Raw genomic sequence first — 20,074 nt, forward strand, 5'->3', positions numbered from 1 at the left:
ATTAATCTCAATATAGCTGCAAGCAGCAGTCAGTGGATCCTCGCGCCGTCTCTGGTCTGTCATGCTGGTTTCACCTCTGTCAAGGTTTGCTCCTTTTTCAATCTGTGTATGTATGAAAAAAAATTGCATTGTCCCTCCTTCAGTGAGTCACATGACCAGCTGCACTCAGCTCCTCATGAGAGTGTGACATCATCAATTGCTGCAGCAAAGAGGAGTTAAATTCACCAAAGTTTAGAAACAACTCCTCATAGAGGCCAGAATGTTGACATAATCGCTGTCAAAATATGATATTTTGTAGGAAATTTTGTCAGGAATCCATCCATGTCATTTTTAAAGCTGTATGACTTTTACTTTTTTGTGTAGACGGCAAAATGCTGCGGCTTGATCTTCCGCTCCCATTAGTTTTTAATGGGAGAGCTTAGAGGGCTTCTTATGGGTTCACTGACTTTGAGGGCTCGCCATTTGGAAACTGGGTCTGAAATGTCAGAACTCTCAGCAACTTTTGTAAAGCAGGGTCTATTCTTTTTTAAATCCTTTTAGATTTTTTTTCCTTTGTTGTTCTAATTGTTTAAATCCTTAATGTTTTTATTTTTACAGATGTTTTCCTTTCTTTTATTGGTGGTGGTTCTTAGTCTTTTATATATTTTAATATTTTTCCTCACATTTCTCTTTTACCTCTCTTTCACTTAGGGATGTCCCGGTATTACATTTTCACTTCCGATGCGATACCGATACTGCAGCATTGAGTATTGGCCGATACCGATATTAATCCGATACGATATCAGCATTAAACATGCATACTTTTATTACTTATTTTGTAGTATGTCTGTCATGTTAGAAAAGGCTTGATTCAGTGATTTTATTCAAACAAAGAACAGTAGTCAGCAACAGTAGGTATGAGGAAAAACTGACCCATTTATTATTTACCAACGGGTAACAGAAATTTTAACATTAGACATAAAAAATACTAGTAATTGAATAAAATAAAGAATAAATTAGAAAACCCAGAAAATAATCTAAGTAAATCAAATAAAAACAGCAGGAGCGGAGTCTGGAATGGACTGCTTATATCGGAGTGCTTATATCAGAGATTTTAGATGCATTCTGATACGATACTGATATTTGTTTTTTTTGCTGATATCGGACCGATATCCGATATTAATATCGGACTGGGACACCTCTACTTTCACTTCTTCAGTTCTGTTTCTTTTTACTGATTGCTTTTATGATGTAAAGCACTTTGTAACTTTTTTTAAAAAAGTGCTATAAAAATAAAGTTTATAACTATTATTATTCTGTCATCTCAGTGATTTTCAAGCCAATACCACTTATGGTGTCGGAGGAGATAAATTTTTTAAATTTTATTTTGAAAGGCAAATTGCTGGCTTCCTGTTGGAAATACGTCAGGAGTATAGATGTATGATTTTTGCATCTTAGCGAGTCGAACATTTTGATGTTGGTTTGATCTCTCTACGACATTCCTACTGGCAGCAAGGACTGTTTTAGTCGTCCTAGGTGGCACTAGAGAGCAAATTATGGAGTGTTGGGGGTCAAGTTTGGTATCGTATTAAATTTTTTGGGCGATCATGAGGAGTGTGCCAACTTTGGTGAGCTTTTGAGCACGTTTAGGGGGTCAAATTGGAGCTCAAAGAGCAGAGGGAAGAAGACCAAGAAGAAGAAGAAGGCGAAAGAAACGGAGCAAATAAAACACGAGGTAGCTGTGTTAGAAAAAGGCCCTCTCCCTTCAGGCGAGAACCATAATTAATGCATCAAAGTGACAGCCCTAGTTAGCATTAAAGCTATATTTATCAAAGCTGAGGGTCAAAAAAGAAAACAATCATTTATTTACTTTCACAACTTTTCTGTGTCTGGTAGGATAACTGTCCTCTTAACTTCCGTTGTGTTGTTGCTCTTGCAAATCAGCTGACACCAACCAGCCACCGTAAAGCAGTGCTGAATGTTCTGATGGTGCGTTCACTTACGTCTGCTGTCCAGCAGGGCTTTGGACTTCAGGTACAACTCGGTGGCGTCTCGTTTGGGGGAGTCGCCGGCGCGCAGGGTGCTCGTGTTGGAGTGGTAGGGCAGGGCTTGGGGGACGGAGTCTGTGATGCCGTCCAGAGTTTCTGTACTGGCTGTCATTTCCTGTCTCTGCGATGAAACACACACACACACACACCATCATAAACACCTTGTAATGCTTTGAGTATCCTCCTCTAGAATATAATTACAACCTCTTTCATTAAGCTTCATATCCTCTTGTAGTCACCTATGAAGGACACATTTCTTTGATAACCCTGCAGCTCATTAATCCAGACAAGTGGCCGAGCATCTAATGGTGACAGATTACCAAAAGCAATAAAGGCCACTCCACCGGCACGCCTCTTATTTTAACTCCGTCTGTTTTCAATTTGCATTCCTCAGATTGTTTCAAACAAGATTTCAATTGAATTAAAAAAAAAAAAAGAATCCATGAGAAAAAGCTGAGTTTTCCCATGGCTGTGAAGGACCTATTCAACCAGAAAGGGCGACTTCTTTATCTGCGAGCGTTGTATTAATGATAGCTGCATATCTGAAGAGGCTCGTCCATGCTTCATTACCACCGCAATCCCCCTGACAATAGCCCAGAGAATACCAAAACTGAAAGGAAGTAATTAAGACCGTTTTTCAGAGCAAACAAAGGGAAGCGCCACGAAGCATGATCAATATTCAAATTTATTGCTATCATTTAATTCCATGCAAGCGAGGCTTATTGGTTAAGCTGAAGGACAAAAGCTTGTGAATTACACTGAGGGATAAGTCTCCAGAGGGAGAAACAAGAAAGAAGGAAGAAGATATGTGTTTTACTCACAGGCTTTAGACTCTTCACAGGGGATGTTTGACCTATGGAGACATAAGAGGAAATAGTGAGAGATGCATTCAGGAACGAGCGTCCAGCAGGTGGCACTGCGTCTCTGATGGAGGAGCAGCAGCAGGAAGCATAAAAATAAACCAGTGAGCTGCTCCAAACTCAAGAGGTGTACTCGCTAAAGAATGCTCCATTAGGGGATAGACATCCGTGTGCGATTAAACATACATAGGGAATATGAGGGGTTCATGTGCTGCAGTGCTGACAACGCGGTGGAAGCCCAAGGAGCGGGTGAGAGTCATGCATATAATTCAATGACCGATATTTCCCTCCTGTTCCTCTCTGTTTGCTGTACAGCACACCCACACGCTCCATCTCAGGCGCTCAGATTGTTCCCTGCAGATCCTCTCTTACACCCCCCTCCTCCTCCTCCTCCTCTCCTCCCCCCTTATACATAAACTAGATTGACAAACACTCATCTGAAGCCTGCAGCCCTGCGAGGCCCCGGCCTGACGCTCGGCTTGATGAGGGGTTAATGGAGCCTGATGGAAAAGGAAAGACGCAGTGGCATTTTTCTGCTCCACTGCGATATTTAAGATCATAAATCAGTCCGTGATGGCGTAAAATAAGGGAAGCTCGCCACAGACACACCTCAAACTGCTCCGTCTTTTCCCGTTAGTGCTACTTTTCCTCTCTTCCTCTCACAAACACACACATATACACACACTCGGGACCTCTTTGAGCCGCAGGCCGCTGTCTAATGAGGGTTAAAGCTGGCTTTAGCACTTCCACTGGGCCAGTCCAGCTCTGCTCTTATGTGCACTGTGAGTGGTGGTGATGGTGCAGCAGTGAGAGCAGAGACACAGAGAAAAGGGTTTGGGTGTGGTTGCAAGGAGGAGGCCCCCAGGGACCTTCCCTCTGTACTCCTCTAGCCACAGCTCCTGAGGGGGCCCGTGGATGAAGCGCTCTGCTGTTGATCAAAGCAAATCCAGAGTTGGTCGACTTATGCAGTGAATCCCCCCGGCGGCTGGAGCTGATGTAGGAGACATTTGAAGGGTGCATACCCGCCCTCCTCTCTCAGGAGCAGGCATATCCCCACACTTATGTAATTTCTGCTCTCAGAGTTGTAACACACTGCGTTACGCCTCAATGGGAGTCATAAACAGAGGAGTGTTGAGTCAAGACAGAGAAAAAAAAGCCTAAAAATGAACACTTCAAGTGGGAGTGTAACTCGTTGAATGCAGCAGCCTGCTCAGTGGACCAGATCTTAAAATACGCCACTGTACGCTAAAAAAAACAGAAATCTTATCAAGTGTTTTTGTCTTATTTTCAGTGAAACATGTCTTTTCATACTTGATAAGAGCCACATTCAACTTATCAGTCCAGAAAAATGTTTTATTTCAATTCGTTGAGGACAAAAATGAGGTCTGAATTGCTTAAATAAAAAAAACTACTAATGGAACAAGAGAAAAGTTACTTGTGTTAAGACATTATTCTATTTTTAAGCTTATTTTCTACCCATTTTTTCTTGTTCTGTTGGCAGATTTATTTTTTTACTTGTTACAAACAATTTTGACCTCATTTTTGTCCTCAATGACTTGAAATAAAACATTTTTCTGGACTTATAGGTTAAATATGGTTCATAACCATAACAATATTTTTACTACTTTTCCCCTGTGTTTGTCTGGAGATCCTACATGTAACCATGGCTGGATTGTTTACATGTGAAATTAGCTGTTAGCAGCCTGTAGCATGTCAATGCTATCTAGTGTAGGGCTTGATGATTTCCCACAAGGTGAGGAGAAGGAGGAGAGGACAACGTGCTGGTTCTCGGGTGTGAGCTGGGAGGTGACGACGTGGACCTGTCCTTCCACCCATCGTTGTTGGGAACATGGGATCTATCTCCGGTGGGATGGATGAGCTAGCCGTGCTAGCCCAGCGGCATCGTGCTGTTCACAGACGTGGCTGACAGAGCTGACATCGGACGCTGGTGCCACATTGGAGGAGCTTCACCTGCTGTGAGCAGACAGGATCCAGGAGACAGAGACTGAACAGACTGCTGAAGAAGCTCAGTCCTGGACCCTGTGGAGGTGGAGGCTGGCTGGGCTGGAGAGTGGTGGACGGGATGTCGTCATCTATTTTCTTGTGGACATTTTTGCACTTTCTATTTACTTTCTTACTTTTGTTTTCTTGATTGCTGCTGTAACTCTTGAATTTCCCCTCAGGATAAATAAAGTATTTTCTATTCTATTCCATTCTATTTCTATAACAATTCTAAAAAGAAATTTCCTACTGACAAAAGAGAAAAGCACTTGATAAGATTTCAGGTTTTTGCAGTGTATGATTTTTCTATTGTCACTACAGCTCACTGCCCTCGAATGTTCACCTAAGGTGGTGGTATCTGACAAAAGATGGGTTAAAAAAGAGTCATGTGATGTCTGGACTCAAGCTATAAGGAACAGATAAAACAAACCTGACCTGCACTACAAAAAACTGTAACCTCATCAAGTGTTTTTGTCTCATTTTAAGTAAAAACTGTCTTGTTATACCTGATATGAGCCATATTCAACTGGTCAGTCTGAAAAATATATGTTATTTCAAGCTGTTTAAAGACAAAAATGAGGTCTGAATTGCTGTAACAAGTAAAAAAAAATCTGACAATGGTACAAGAAAAATTAGGTTGAAAATTCGTTTAAAACTAGCATTATGTCTTGATACAAGTAATTTTTCTCTTTAAATGCAAATAAATACTCTTTTTGAAATCAAAGTCTAAACATTTTGACATGTGCATGGAAGCTTCCCTTTCTCCATCATCTGTCATTGCACAACTGTGTCCTTCTCGCCACAGTGACCGCACTCCTTTGTCTGACACTGTGCCAGTTTGCACCTACCTTTGAAACGTGTTAAATTCAGACGCCGGAACAGCGACCTGAATCAGTAACAGGTTTGATGAATTACTCTGTCGGTCCTAAATGACTACATCTGCATCTTCACCTACAATTTTGCACACTCTGACGATCTCCATACACTCTGCACGTTCATGAAGGCAAACACGCTAAATGGATTATGCTTGCTATTTTGCTCATTTGACTGATGCAATACTCATTGCACCTGGTTAGCACATCAGCTTTGCGCACGCTATCAAGTTTGCATGTGTTTCTATACACACAAACCTTTAGCAGATCAAGCCCAAAGAGTATTGGCTTCACTTGAGATAGCTGTTGTACTGTCCATGATTTTAAAAATCAGGGTGTAGATCTAGAGAAAAGCATTGAGCAAAGATAGTTTTGGTTTGAACCAGATTTCTTTTTGTTCAATTTGTCATTTCCTTTACATCATAGATGGTGCACTCCTTGTTTTTATCAAAGCAAAAATGATTTAAATATTTTTTTTGTTCTCATATTTCCAAGTATTTTCATCAAGAATAGACCGATTATCAGCCGGGCTGATTATCGGGCCGATATTTGGCATTTTGAAGCATATCGGCATCTGCCTTTTTTGTAATTCGACGGCCGATGTGAAACAAATTAAAAACTGTGTTGTTGCAGCTCTGATGCAGCCGCTCTGATGTCTGCAGTCACTACTCAGTCCCCAGCTCTGTCCCATCCACAGTATCATCTGATTGGTTACAAGCAGAGCCATGGCTCGAGTAACAGCCAATCAGCTGTGCAGTTATTACAGTTATTGCATAGAAATTTTGGTAAACTTTATTTACTTTAGAAAACTTAAGCTCTTTATTTCTTATGTTTTCATTCAACTTTGTATTAGATTTTATTAGAGCATTTTAACAATTCATTTTAATATCTTGTCTTTAATTCTGCACTGCAAATTTTATCTTAAAATCTGTTTTTATCTTAAAATCTGTTTTTCAAATCTGTTTTAATCTTTTGTTTGTTTGTTTGTTTTTTGTTGTTGTTTTGTTTTATTGTATCTTGTTAATTAATCTAATTTTTAATTGAATTTTAACTGTTTTCTATAATTTGTTCTGCCTGCAAAGCACTTTGAATTGCCATTAAATGTGCTATAGAAATAAACTTGCCTTGCTTTGCCTTGCATTATAAAACACGCAGCTAAGCCTGGGAGCTGTTTAATAAACTCATGCTTAAAGGTATTTGAATGAAGTTAAGTGTTGGAGTTTGTATTGTTCAAAATTTTGACACCAATATTTTCACTTTGACTGGAAATTAATATCGGCTTCAAAAATCAGTTATTGGCCCGAAAAATCTATATCGGTCTATCTCTAATTTTCATTCTATCGTATTCAGGCCTTTTGAGATCTTATTTCAATTTCCCCTTTGGGATGTTGGTGCTCATTCCCACTGAAAAATATCTGTCTGAGCTTTCAACTTTACTCTATCACCTCAGCATAACCTGATCCAACAGATTAGGGGTTATTATAAATATACAAGTAGAAAAAAAGACGTTTCATGTCACCCTTTCACTTTATATCAAACTACATCAACTACTGATGCTTCAATTGTGATATTATTGAGCCAAAGGCGAATGACCAGGCTGCTGCATCCATAAGCTGTGGGTGTCAAAGTGTTGGCAGGGCTCGACCTGACCGCGTATGATCACTGTGAGCAGCTCCAGAGGTGCAGGTGGATCTCTTCAGCTAAAAAGAGGCAGCAGGCTCTGTTGTGGTGACCTTCAACACACCACAGACACAGTGGCATCCCTCAGGCTTCCACAGAACAACAGTGTGTGGTCAGTGACCCCCTCCCTCCTCCCCTCCTCCCCTCCCCATCACCACCAACCAGGCAACCACAACACCCCCTCACCTCCTGTCAGTATCAGCACGCTGACCTCCCCTCCCATGGGCACTGATGGGCGTTTATCGACAGCAAGAGCAAGTAACATCACAGAGAGGGGATGAGGCATGAGGAAAAGGGCTGACAGAGTGTTACAGCCACACACACACACACACATACACACACACAGAGCTATTCACCTTTTCAGATAAACAAATACACAGTTTATAACACAATTTATTTTCAATCCCTGAAGAAGAGACAGCTTTAAAAACACAAATCCTTCTGTTTCTATTTGTCTCGTTTCACTGCCTCGAGCAGGAGTCGACTTCCTGTTTTGATGTGAAGAGTTTTCATTTGAAGAAAACTTTGATAGCAGTGAAAGTTCCTGCTGATTGTAATAGAGATGCTAATGAAGGGAAAGCTAATACATGAAACAAAGAGAGATGATGAGTTTCATGTTCAACCCAGCTTCTAAAAACACTGAGACTTTAAGGAGAATGTTAATTAAAACAGAATCTGATAGTTTGGAAATCCTTTGGAGCTTTGGAGCTGAAAATGTTCTGGTTTTGTGGAAAATATATGCTCATTTTAAAAAGTGCCGGCAGCATGTTTTATAAAAGTTGGGACAGAGGAATGTTTACCTACTTGTTGCATCACCTCGCCCTGACAACACACTGCAAATGTTGACCCAGAATGACCAGAACGACCAGTTTCTGAGTGTTGAAAGTCAAATGTTGTCTCATTTTGCCTTAGACAGAATCTATGCTGTTTGGCAGTTCAGGGTCTCCCTTTGTGAGTTTTTTGTGTGTGTCCTCTTTCTGCTCCTTTTTCCAGATTTCTTTAAAAAAAAGGTCAATTTTAGGATCCTCAGACCAGGGAGAGTTTTCCCTTTAGTCCATCTTAAAGGGGCTCTGAGGACTCTCTGGTGGATTACAGCGACACCTTTGACCAAGACTCACGCGCACGCTGTAGTGATGACGTGATTCTTCACAAGGCGCGTGTTTGTTTTGAAAAATGAAAAGCTCAGTAAATGGTGGATGGCTCAGTCTGTAGGGACTTGGTTTGGTAACTGGAAGGTCGTGGTTCAAGCCCAGGTGCGGACCAAGATTGGAAATATTTCACTAGTCCATCTGGGCAGCAGCTCTTCAGTTTTGTTTTCAGAGGCGGGACTTTAAAAAAATCAGCAGCTGGTGATTGGACGACCGTTCTGATTAACACATTCACCACAGACCAATCCACATCAAGCCACAGTATGATGTAGCTTATGTGAGCCGCTGCTAAGAAACAATTGACGAACAACTACAGAGAAACAGCTGTGATAATGGCGTTAGATGACTGCTGCCGTTTTTGTTAATTTAACTTAAGACTCAAAGGAACGCTGACAAGTACGAAAGTCTGCTGACGTCACGTCTGCTCGTCACTTTTAGCCGCTCCCACCTCTGTTCCCTGATTGGGCTGGTTGGAATCTAGCCGAGTGAATTTGTTGGTCGATGGAGCCTGGCAAGATGGATCCACAGAATATCAGAATCAGGCAGGTCCATCTGCTCTGCAAGGTTAGATCGGCCCATTCTTACATATGAAACTGATCGTAAATACATCGGGTAAGGTCTGACAGCCAGCCATTGTTGCTTTTTGCTCTGAGATCTAAAACTCAGGACACTTTATTGGTTGTTTAAGTTAAAACACAAAGATTTTATTGTTTCCCAGGTATTGTTCAATGATTTTCAATAAAATAAGATTGGAACATTGAAGGTAAATGCTGTCTGTTATAAAAAACAAATAACAAAAAGTGGTATCAACCCAAATCAGTATCGGCAGGTCAGGCTTTTTAAAGATCAGTGATAAAGTAAACCTTCTTCTTCTGTTTTTAATGTGCAATATTTGTCTGATACAGTTCACCATGTGCAATATCTGTTCACACTGTGTTTTTTGTCTTGTTTAAAGTAAAAACTGTCTTTTTATACTAGATATGAGCGGCAATTTACTGACCAGTCCAGAAAAGTGTCTTATTTCAAGTTGTTTAAAGAGAAAAATTAGGTTTGAATTGCTTGGAACAAATAAAAAAAATCTGCCAATAAACCAAGAAAAATTTGCTTGAAAATTTGCTTAAAACTAGAATAATTTCTTAATACAAGTAACTTTTCTCTTGTTCTGCTGGCAGATATTTTTCACTTGTAACAAGCAATTCAGACTGATCAGGTGAATGTGTCTCATTTTAAGTCTCAAAGTACATTTTCTACTGAAAATGAGACAAAAAACACTTGATAAGATTTCAGTTTTTTGCATTGCTGAATAATTCATGTTGCCTTGTCTTAACCCTTAATGTAAATGGTTTTGATCCGGCACTTACTGATACTTTAGTGCTTATTTTATTGTATATCTAACACTTTTTTTACTTTATGACCCAATTAAATCTTATTTTCCATTTTGCCTTATTATGTGAAGAGCAATGGTAATACCAAAATGTAAGTATTTCTGATTTTTGAAGTGCTGCACGTGGGTTGAAATAAACATCATCACAAACAGTTTAGCCCCTGTGTTAGCCGTTAGCTCGTGCTCTATCTCTCTCCTGTTTATCTTTCTTCTGCTCTTCTGTCCTTTTTCTGTCAGACAGTTAGGCTCCAGTGTCCACCATCACTACAAAAGTAATCACAGAAATCGTTTTCAGTGGAGAGAAAAACAGATCTCTCTTCTCTCTGCTAAACTTCACCAGCAGATGTGGTGTTGCCATAGAGACCTAGATGTGCTGTAAATCAATCTAAACCTGTCTGACTTGATCAGGAAGCTGAGAAACAGTTTATAGGAATAACCTATATTGGTGTGATAATCTCATTCTAAATTGTGGATTATGATTGGATATATATGTAAGAAGGGAGACTTTCAAGATCAAAGACAACAGAGTCATGTCTGTTTTTGATGCAGTGTCAACCAAGTGCCTGAAGGTGACGGAAATCCAGCCAGAGTTGACACAGTTAGGAGATTTATAACTAATATAAAACAACTGAATACTTGAAGTTCTTTTTGGTTGATAAGGTTTTGTTTAGATATTTAATTTGTGACTTGGATGAAACTCTTTGTTGATGTTGGGCCTTGAGAGACCACAAGATCATCTATTTTTTTTTTATTTTTTTGTGGAATAAGCCGCACAAAAGCTTTTCAGAAACCTGACTCAAGCTCTGAAACACCAACACACTTCACCGATCCCTGCTGCACGACGTTGGCTCGTGGCGTCCAGGACTGATCTTCCTTTTATAATTCTATTGATTACTTCTAAATCCCTGTGAAGCCTGGCTCAAGATCCTACCCCTCATGTCCCCTCCTGCTCTCACAGACCCTCAGATGTCTCCTCTTTTTGTTGTACCAAGGTCCAAACTGTTTGACGAAGGTGATAAAGCCGATGCAATCACAGCCTTTAAACTTTTATAACTTTCCTGAGGAGCTGTAAACTCTGTCGACTTTTTAAAAGCGACTGTTTAAACACTGCCTTTGGGTGACTTCATCTGGTTTATGGTGTGTTTGTGTTTTTTCTCTTGGCGTCCCATTACCTATTCAGTTTTTATAGTTTGTAGTTTTTCATCATCTCTGCTTTAAAGCGGCTGTGAGGAGTTTCAAGCGAGTGATAAAACAGAGTTGACTGAATCAAGCTTTACCTCCTCTCAGCACGAGCACGTTGACCTCGCTGCCCACAGGTAAGTCCTTGAGGATGTCCACCACCTGGGCGTGGCTCAGAGTTTGCACGTTCTGCCTGTTGATCTCCTTGATGACATCACCTTTCTGCAGGCCGCGGCACCACTGCGCGTCCAGGATCATCTTCACCTTCTGACCCAGCGGGCAGTCGGCGATGGCGAACCCAAATCCTCCAGGTCCTTTCACCAGCGGTACGCTCACCAGCTCAGGCTGCAGCATCCCCGCCGCCACCTCCCCGCCCTGCCGCCCGTTCGGCATCGCTGCCACCACGGGTCGTCCGCTGGCGTCCGTCGTGACGTAGTGGAGCTCCTGCGACGACCCATGCAGGACGTCCCCTTTCACGAGGAGCGGCTGCCCGTTGATGAGCGGCACTGCTGTCACCACCTCGCCACCATGGAGGGCCTGTTGGGGTTGGGAGTTGGGAGGAGGTGGAGGTGGAGGAAGTGGGTCATCGCTGTCTAGATCCACGTCTGGAGGGAGCGGGTAGCCACGGCAGAGGACCATGTCCACGTACTGGTTGATGGGGATGGACTGGAACATCTGCACTACCTCTGGATGGGTTTTCCCCAGCACAGACACGCCGTTTATCTCCACAATTACATCACCTGAGTGGGAATAAAAGAAAGTGAAAGTGAAGTTCCTCTTCCTGCGTTTAATCTAGACATCACTCCTTTCCTTTTCTTTGGGAAGCTCCTTTCTTCGTCGGCTGAATCTCCCCTTTTCCTCTTCACTGCTCACTCATATTTCTCATTCTGGCAGCTCTCTGTATCTCCTCCTCCTTTTTATCTCCAGTCTACCATTCAGCCCTGTTATATCCCTTCTCCTCTTACTCTGGTGTTAAAAAGTGCTGAACAGCGATCTCTGGCACGGCTACATGAGGGTGAGACAGGTGTAGATATCTGTCAGAGGGGCTGTTGTATCCATCACTGGCTCGCGGCTGTTGGTTTGGGTAGACAGCCATAAAGCGATGGGAGGATCAGGAATTACATCGCACAGATGCTCGGTGGCTTCAAATCAACCATAATCAGGCTGTTTGATAACGAGCGTGGCCCTGTAGAGAGCTCTGGTTGTTGTTGTCGCCTTGTTAAATTCCTGGGATGATGTTCGCTGAACTGAACTGATGGAGGTAAAAGTTAATATTCTGTAGAAAGCAGGGCACAGGTTGCAGTGAAGACCCATCAATGCTAAACATTAAATACAGATACGGAAACACTCTTCTGTCTGTTCTCTGCGTTCATTTTGTCTGTATTGCTGCAAGTTTCCATAAAGCTTACAGGGGACAGGCCAAATGGACCAGTACCACTGGAAACCATCGGGGCAGTGTTGCTGTTACTTCCTGACGCATAGCTCTAGTGCAAGGGTCTGCAACCTGCAATTCTTCGAGCAGTAGCTCTTTGTTGCTTTAAAAAATATTATTGAAATAAAGAGTTTTTCATTTTTATTTCAGAGGGTATTGATGATTAAAGAAATTGACTTGAACTAAATATTTGTCACATCTGTCAATAAAGCCTGCCACCGCTCTACTTCATCTCCTACAACATCAACTGCCCACCAACTTTCCATGCACCTGTGGCTGACCTCAAGTTTCACAGCCCTGGGAAGATAACTACATCTACAAAAAGACTAATCTGGAAGGTGAAAAAGAGTTATAATTCTGTGTGAATAGATTTGTTTGGTTGCCAGCATGCCAGCTTGACATACAAGCTTGATATGTGGCAGCAACAACAAAAAATGATGAGTTAAGCTTCAAGATTGTGAAAATTTCAAAACTGTGTTACATTTTTGCAATTTTTTTTACATATTTAGATTTTTTTTTAGTTTCTAATTTTCCAATTTCTGCAGCAGAATTTTCGAATTATATTTCAAAATTTATATTTATATATATTTATATTTTTTAAAGTTTAAAATTCATTTTATTGCAATTCTTTAAGTATCAGGATTTTTTGCAAATAATTACATTTCTAATTTTTTTAATTTTTTTTAATTTTTTGGGAAATATTCTGAATTCAAAAGTTTTTGCAATTTTTTTTATATTTCAAAATTAATAAACTTTTTCCAATTATTTTAAATTCATTTTTTTCCATTTTTTAAATTTTCAGACATTTTTGCACTCCATGTAAATTTTAAAATAAATTGCATTTTTTAATTTAGATTATTTCCTAATTCAGATTTTCTTGCAATTTTGCAAACTTTTGAAATTGAAATTATATTCACTTTTTTTGATTTTTGCAAATTTATAAAAAATGAATAACTAAATAACTGACGCTACGTGCAATTCATAAATTCAAAAACTTGCCATTTCGATTATTATTTACTAGATTGTATCAATGTTTCAAATTTTATTTACTTTATGGTACTTATTGTGAAGATAAAGTAGATTTTGTGGAATGAATTTTATCCAGGTAAGCTGAGGCAAAATGGCTCCTATATAAGTTAAGGTTGCAGACCCCTGTTCTATTAAAATAAATGGAAGAAATAACAACAGAGGAACTTTTTGAAGAAAAACTTTGAGAGTAACGGCCTCGATGACCATCACCTCCTACAACACTTCCTCCATTTTTCCCTGTTTTGTAAGCGGTGCATTAGCAACACCTCCTCTACAGCTGCCATGTTTGTTTTTGAGTTTGTTGTTGTCGTAAACTTTTGACTCTGGGCTGCGCCCCCTGGTGGATGTACTGAACAACAGCAATTCCAACGTAAAGGGCGTATGAATAAGGACATATGAATGGGCCTTAAACACCTGAGTCTGAGAGAATAGGATCAAAAAATCTGTGAACAATGTTTCCACGCAGGCTTTGCTCACCAGACGCCATCTTGTTGTCGTGGGCAGCGGGGCCGTCGCCCAGCACGTTCTTCACCTGCAGGAACTCATCGGTGCGGTCGCCTCCAATGATAGTGAATCCAAATCCCTGTGCACTCTTCTTCAGCGCTGTGTGGTACATCTCACCCTTCAGCTGGCTGGGGTCTGCAGTAAAGCCGGTGGCACCCTTACCTGCGGGCACAACACACACCCGTTACATTTAAAGGAACAAAAACCAGGATATTCAGCACCTCAGATTCAAATCCTCAAAGGGATCTGACGCAGTCGCACAGAGGAATTAAGTGGCTCCTCTTGAAAGACAGAAAAATCTATCTTTGTCTGCATTGAGTGTTAATTACACGCATTATGTGCAGAGGATCAACATGGTAATTAATCATTTCTAATTAGCAGGCATGATGAACATGCCTCAGTCAGATAAAACCAACAACAGAGACCTTTTTCTCCAACCCTGCTGAGAAAAGAGCACAAACAGATGGATAAAATCTGCTCAAAAAATTCACTTTGGATGCTAATTAACTTGTAAACTGTTAAGTGCCTGATCCGATTACTAAACTATAGAGCAGAGCAAAGATAAAACACCTCTGACAGAGTCCAATTTAGCTCAGTGTCCTCTCCCCTCCATAGTGGAGCCAGTGACTCAGAGAAGAAGAAGAGTTCTGTCACAGTCGACTTTTTATAACTCGAGTAAGGAACAACTTAAGGTCAGTGGCAACATCAATATGGACCAGCAGCTCGGCTCTGGCATATGCAAGACACGAGATAACCGACTGTCAGGGTCACACTGCATTACACCGTGCAGCCTCCCCTATCAGGCATTACTGTGGTATCAGCACTTTAGATCATGGACACAGTTTTTTTCCTCCCTGCCTGATGGTTTTTGGCCCGCGCTGCGTCAAAGCTGTGACTCAAAAATGGCAAAAGTGAAGCCAGCCAGTGAGGAATGATGCACATTATAGTTAATGTGATATATATAGAGGGAGTGTGATGTGGCTGCCAGTCCCTGGGATGCAAGATATGACATTAAAGGGAGGGAAAATGTCAGTCGTATTAAAAAATATATCAACTTCCACTCCCTTGTATTTAAAATGTTAAAAGTGTCCAAAAACTGTAGATACCAGAGAAAAAAGGAATGTCAGACTACTACTTTTTAAAAGCTGTGATGCTTATTTAAAAAAATCAATTAACACCATGAACATGCAACATTTCTAAACTAGTTTGAGCTAAATGCTCATAGTGTGTAAGGTTTATGCTAATATTAGCAACAGCAGGCAGCTCCCAACTAGCAAAAACCCTCATGCTGCAGGCAGCTGCTAGCTTACAGAAGTTCCCTTGCATATTAGTTAGCCGATAGATGACAGACCGTGGCAGCTGCTGGTCAGTCAAGGAGGGGAAGCTCATTTTTTTTTGGCCTACATCATAAATTTGTTTATTCATTTAAACATAAATTCTACCCTCAGTGTCAGCTTGTTAGCAGCTGGAGCTGCTACGTCAGACTACGGCAGGCTGTAAGTGTGAGTGACAGGGGGAGAAGCTCCACAGCTGTAGCTGTAGCTGCTTATTGGTGAAAAGAGAGAGAGAATCTTTAAACACAACGCTCGTCGTTTTTAAGAAAGGTAAACTCGCTGATGATCGATAAAGCCTCCGGATCCAGGACAACTGACTGTAAAACTCAGAAGTTGCTCTGGTGGAGGGTTTTACTTCAAGATCTCTGACTGGCTCATTTCACTGTCAATCAAAAAGGGATTCGGCCTCAGACAGATCATCCAATCATCATGCAGAAGCCCAGCGTCCAGGCCAGCCCACTGCCTCATAGACCCCCAGAGACGCTGAGCGTCCGATGGGCGGGACAAAGCCCAGCGTTTATCCAATGACCGTCCAGTTTCCACAGTGGAACAACCCACTCTACGCTTCCCCGCTGAAGTCAGAAGAAGCTCAGTGTCAGACTGTGTTAAAGCGCTGAGACGCTGCGGGGATGAATGAGAAGGAGGTGGAGCCAGTTACCTGTGATAGGTAGCTGATTCTGAACAAAAGATGGAGGAATTCTAGCGCAGATTTTGTCAGTGAAATGTACACACAGCAGAACATATCACCACTTTTTTGGGGACATTTTAGGGGAAGCTGAGCTTCCCTTGTAGTCTTGGCGCAATCGCCACTGATGACAGAAGTTCCCAACAGTGGCAGGAAGCTGCTTAGTACCGCATGAGCAGCCTGTGCTATCACAGGGCTCTCAAGTTTTGAATGCAGACTAGAGTGATCCTTTTCCAGGTTATAATTTCAACAGCTTTGTCGTTTTTAAATTTATGGACAAGAAGTCACCTCTCGTGTGTCCTGGACAACCTCTCACAACTTTCACAGAAGAAAAGGTGAATGTTAAGTATAAAACCGTCTTCACCTCGGTACAAACAAAATGTGGTGCAGGATACTTCGGGTTGAATTTATCATTTTAGAAAGTGACAAAAAACAGCAGCTCAGAGATGGAGTTTTCTGTCTGCGTCTTTACTCTCACCAGCACAGGGTGCACACCCAAAGACACCAAGCATTTCTGGAGGTATTTAGGTCAGATATTCACATGTACATTGGCTGCACTGTTAAGTGACATTACTGTAAGACTACAACAGTAACAGCCACTCTTTAAATGGTAGATATCGAGCCCGTAGTCCACGTGGAGGCATCAGATGTACTAATGTGCAGGACCGCCAGACGCGCATCATATTTATGGTGTGTCATAGCTCGTCAGACATTTCAGAGTTTCCCTAATGTTTATACTCCGTGTTCAAGTCAAGTCTGAAGTGTCTCTGTGGACATTTTTTCAGCGTGAGAAATACGATGTGTGGCAGGTAGCTGTTAGCAAAATGAGATCCCTTATGTATCAGGCAGCAGCTAGCTAACAAGAGTTCCCTGGTTCAAGTTTCTGACGTTGCAGACATTGCTCCTGTTTGATCAACTCTTAAAAGAGAATCATTGCTGAATTCCCAACATTAGGATATCAGAGATTTTCTCAAAGTACTTTAAATGTTCATAACTGACATTATTTGTCGAGTAAGACTTCTGTTATTTGTTTTGATGCTTTTTGTCAAATAAACCAAATACATTTCCACTGAGATTTAAACCTGTCAAACCACCATCTTTGATTGTTTTTTTCCCCAACAGGAATCTAAATATTAAACCAGCTGTGTGTTGTTGTTTGTTGTGCAAAAATCCACACATTATTGTTTCACTACAAAGAGAATTTTTCATGCTAACAGGATAGGGTGTGTGGGACGGACTACAAAGAGAGCGTCCGCGTCCATTGTTTTAAAGAACACGTCCAGGAGTGTGACAAAGCGGCTTACTGACGTGTTTTTATCAGCGTTTGAAAAACAATGGCGCTCTCTCCCACAGAGGAAACTGTGAGAAAAGGAATCGTCTTTTAACGACATCTGTCCGCATTAAGTAAATTACTGAAGCTCAGCAGCTGTGTGCTTTAAGCTCAGCGGATCATCACGGAGGGAAAAACACTAAAAGCATGTGACGGATGTCAAAGGTTATAAATCAGAGAAGTGAAGAAGTGCCCTTTGGTTGTGTTTATACTTGCTTCTTTGATGGGGCTTCAGTGTTCGCCTCACCTGGAAACATCTTAAAAGTCTTTGGACGACAATCACACTGTTCTGCTTTTCATATCAAGGTTTCAAGATCACAGAATCAGCTTTTTCACTTCATCTGATGTGAATAACTGATGTATTTTTCCCCCTCTCGTTTCGAAACCGCTCTGTAACTTTCAGGAAGATGAGCAGCCGCAAACATCCACTCCAGACAGGAACGGGTGTGAACCAGCGTCACTTATCAGAGTCAGCGTGGACTGCGGATGTCCACAGTGCTGCACGGATGGAGTAGAACTCATTTGCATAATCACATTCAAATGACTTGATAAACTCAGCCCTGAATGTCCTTTTATCTTCCCCCCAACCGACTCCTGGAATAACCCTTTGACTGTCTGTTTGTGCGTGGAGAAACAGACAGATGTAATGGAGGAAATGATTGTGCCGGTCTTTACTTTTGTGTAGGAGAGTCCAAAAGAAGGTCTCCGTGCAAATAATTGTGGGCAGACTTTGAAAGCTAGCGGCAGACAGACAGAACCGTCAGATCCGGCAGGGCTTTTTGATTTTTCATGTGTGACTCGATTTCGAAGGAAATCTCTGGTGACATTGCTCAGCATAATTGGAGAGACATGTTTCCTGGTACATCAAGCGAGCAGCAGAAGCAGCTGTTTTCTCAGAGAGCATCAGCAGCAGAATTTTAAAAACAACAAGGCCAAGAGTTTGTGTTTGATGTGGAGGAAAAAAAGACAGACATGTGAGCACAGAGCTGGGTTTGTTGGCTAACAGACAGACCACACGTTAATGTGTAGCCTGCAAATTTAGCTACTAAACACCTTCGATTTTGTCACTTTTTGTCCTTATGTTTTTTCCTGCTTACTCCTTTGTGAAGCTAATCTTTTGATCACACTGAAACCCTCACTGGACCTTTAGGTGACATGTCTTTGTCATAACAGTGTCTCAGCAGGTATGAGATGCTTATTCTGCATCATGTGGATCTTGAGGCATCATCTCAAGCCACCACTGGCATTTCATGATCATCATGATCATGTCAAGCTAAGCAGAACAACAGGAAAGCAGGAGGAGGGGGTTTGACCTTTGGAGTTGACAGGGTTGGTTTAAGAACAGGCAGATTTCAAATTAGAGTCAAATATTCAAGTAAAGAGAGAAAAATGCCAATGAAAAGGAGCTCTTTGAAGTCGCAGGCTACTGCTAGCTTAAAAAAGTTCATATGGACCCATTCAGAGTTTGTAAACAGCTGCGACGTATAGGTACATGCATTTTGCAACAGACGTGCTGAGGTGTACAGTGGTTGATAAAGTGATGTGAGGGTGTTAACCACCAAAAAACAATTTTTTAACCTAAATAACACTAATTAGATGGATGATTAACAACTCACAAGTTGGTGAGAAATCAGTGAGTAGATGGAAAATTCCAATAGGTGGACAGATTTTCAGTTTTTAGGAGAAATCAAGCGTGAACCCTAGACAGGAATTTAAACACACAAGTCAATTGATGCTTGTGACTGCAGTTTCTGTGGACACTAACCAGACTGTTACATGAAAGGCTATGAACTTGTGACAATAAACCAGAAACCCTCTCAAACCAAAGACAAGCACACAGACCCTTAAAACCTGGGTTATAATAACAGAAACAGAAAACTACATCCAGACCATCATCCAGAGCATCAACCTCTGGTCTTAGAACATGAGACGATACAATTCTGCTGTTGCTCGAGTGTCCGCTCCAGAAGAACCAGAAGTCACATTCACAAAAAAAGCAATTTTCACTGCCTGGTTCAAAAAACATCTCCTGTCTGAATCACCAAGTTCACTATCTGCACACACTGTACATGGGGTGCATTTTTTTCTAACCCGGCAGTTCGCCCAATCAGAGGCACAGCTCAGGTCACGTGACTGTCAGGTGCCCTATAGCTGTATATGAAGCCCTTCCTACTTCCATTATGGCCATGATAGCCAATCTGCTTCAAAAGTCCATTCTAGAAACAGACGGGTGACGTCCTTTAAATTATACAGTCTATGATCCAGACAGAAAACTGCACCAAATATAACAGAAAATTCACATTTTGTATTTTAAGATTACTAACAATGAGACTGGTTTATAGTTCGATGATAAACTGTAGTTTTACTTAGGGTATAAAATCTCTTTCTGTTTTTCATAATTTATAGGTTCACTTATCATTTACTCTTCATATTGATTCCATGTTTGGTCATGACCTCGGCCCAAAACTAACTTTTTCATTGAACTCACAAAGTAAAAACTGGATTCTCTGTGTACTCAAACCTGAAGAGAAGACACATTTAATTAGCAGCCACAGACGTAGATGGTGTTTCAGTGTAAAGTGTGACCCTGTTAACTGGTGACTCTCGAC

General features: G+C 41.2%; 1 protein-coding gene across 2 annotated transcripts in view; it reads right to left on the bottom strand.

Annotated features, from left to right (window-relative positions):
- The window catches only part of magi3b (membrane associated guanylate kinase, WW and PDZ domain containing 3b), a 343,311-nt gene that overhangs the window by 25,966 nt on the left and 297,271 nt on the right, over window positions 1–20,074 (bottom strand). For both annotated transcript variants that reach the window (XM_074668352.1, XM_074668360.1), the window contains exons 9-12: window positions 14,090–14,278; window positions 11,250–11,891; window positions 2,849–2,880; window positions 1,983–2,148 (exon numbers count right to left, since the gene is read on the bottom strand). In XM_074668352.1, coding sequence (XP_074524453.1) covers window positions 1,983–2,148; window positions 2,849–2,880; window positions 11,250–11,891; window positions 14,090–14,278 — 1,029 coding nt within the window. The remainder of the gene's footprint in view (window positions 1–1,982; window positions 2,149–2,848; window positions 2,881–11,249; window positions 11,892–14,089; window positions 14,279–20,074) is intronic.

This window comes from Halichoeres trimaculatus, unplaced genomic scaffold (genome assembly GCF_033239565.1).
Source record: "Halichoeres trimaculatus isolate MK-OKI-2021-1 unplaced genomic scaffold, fHalTri1.1 fHalTri1_scaffold_1, whole genome shotgun sequence".
Classification (NCBI taxonomy): Eukaryota; Metazoa; Chordata; class Actinopteri; order Labriformes; family Labridae; genus Halichoeres; species Halichoeres trimaculatus.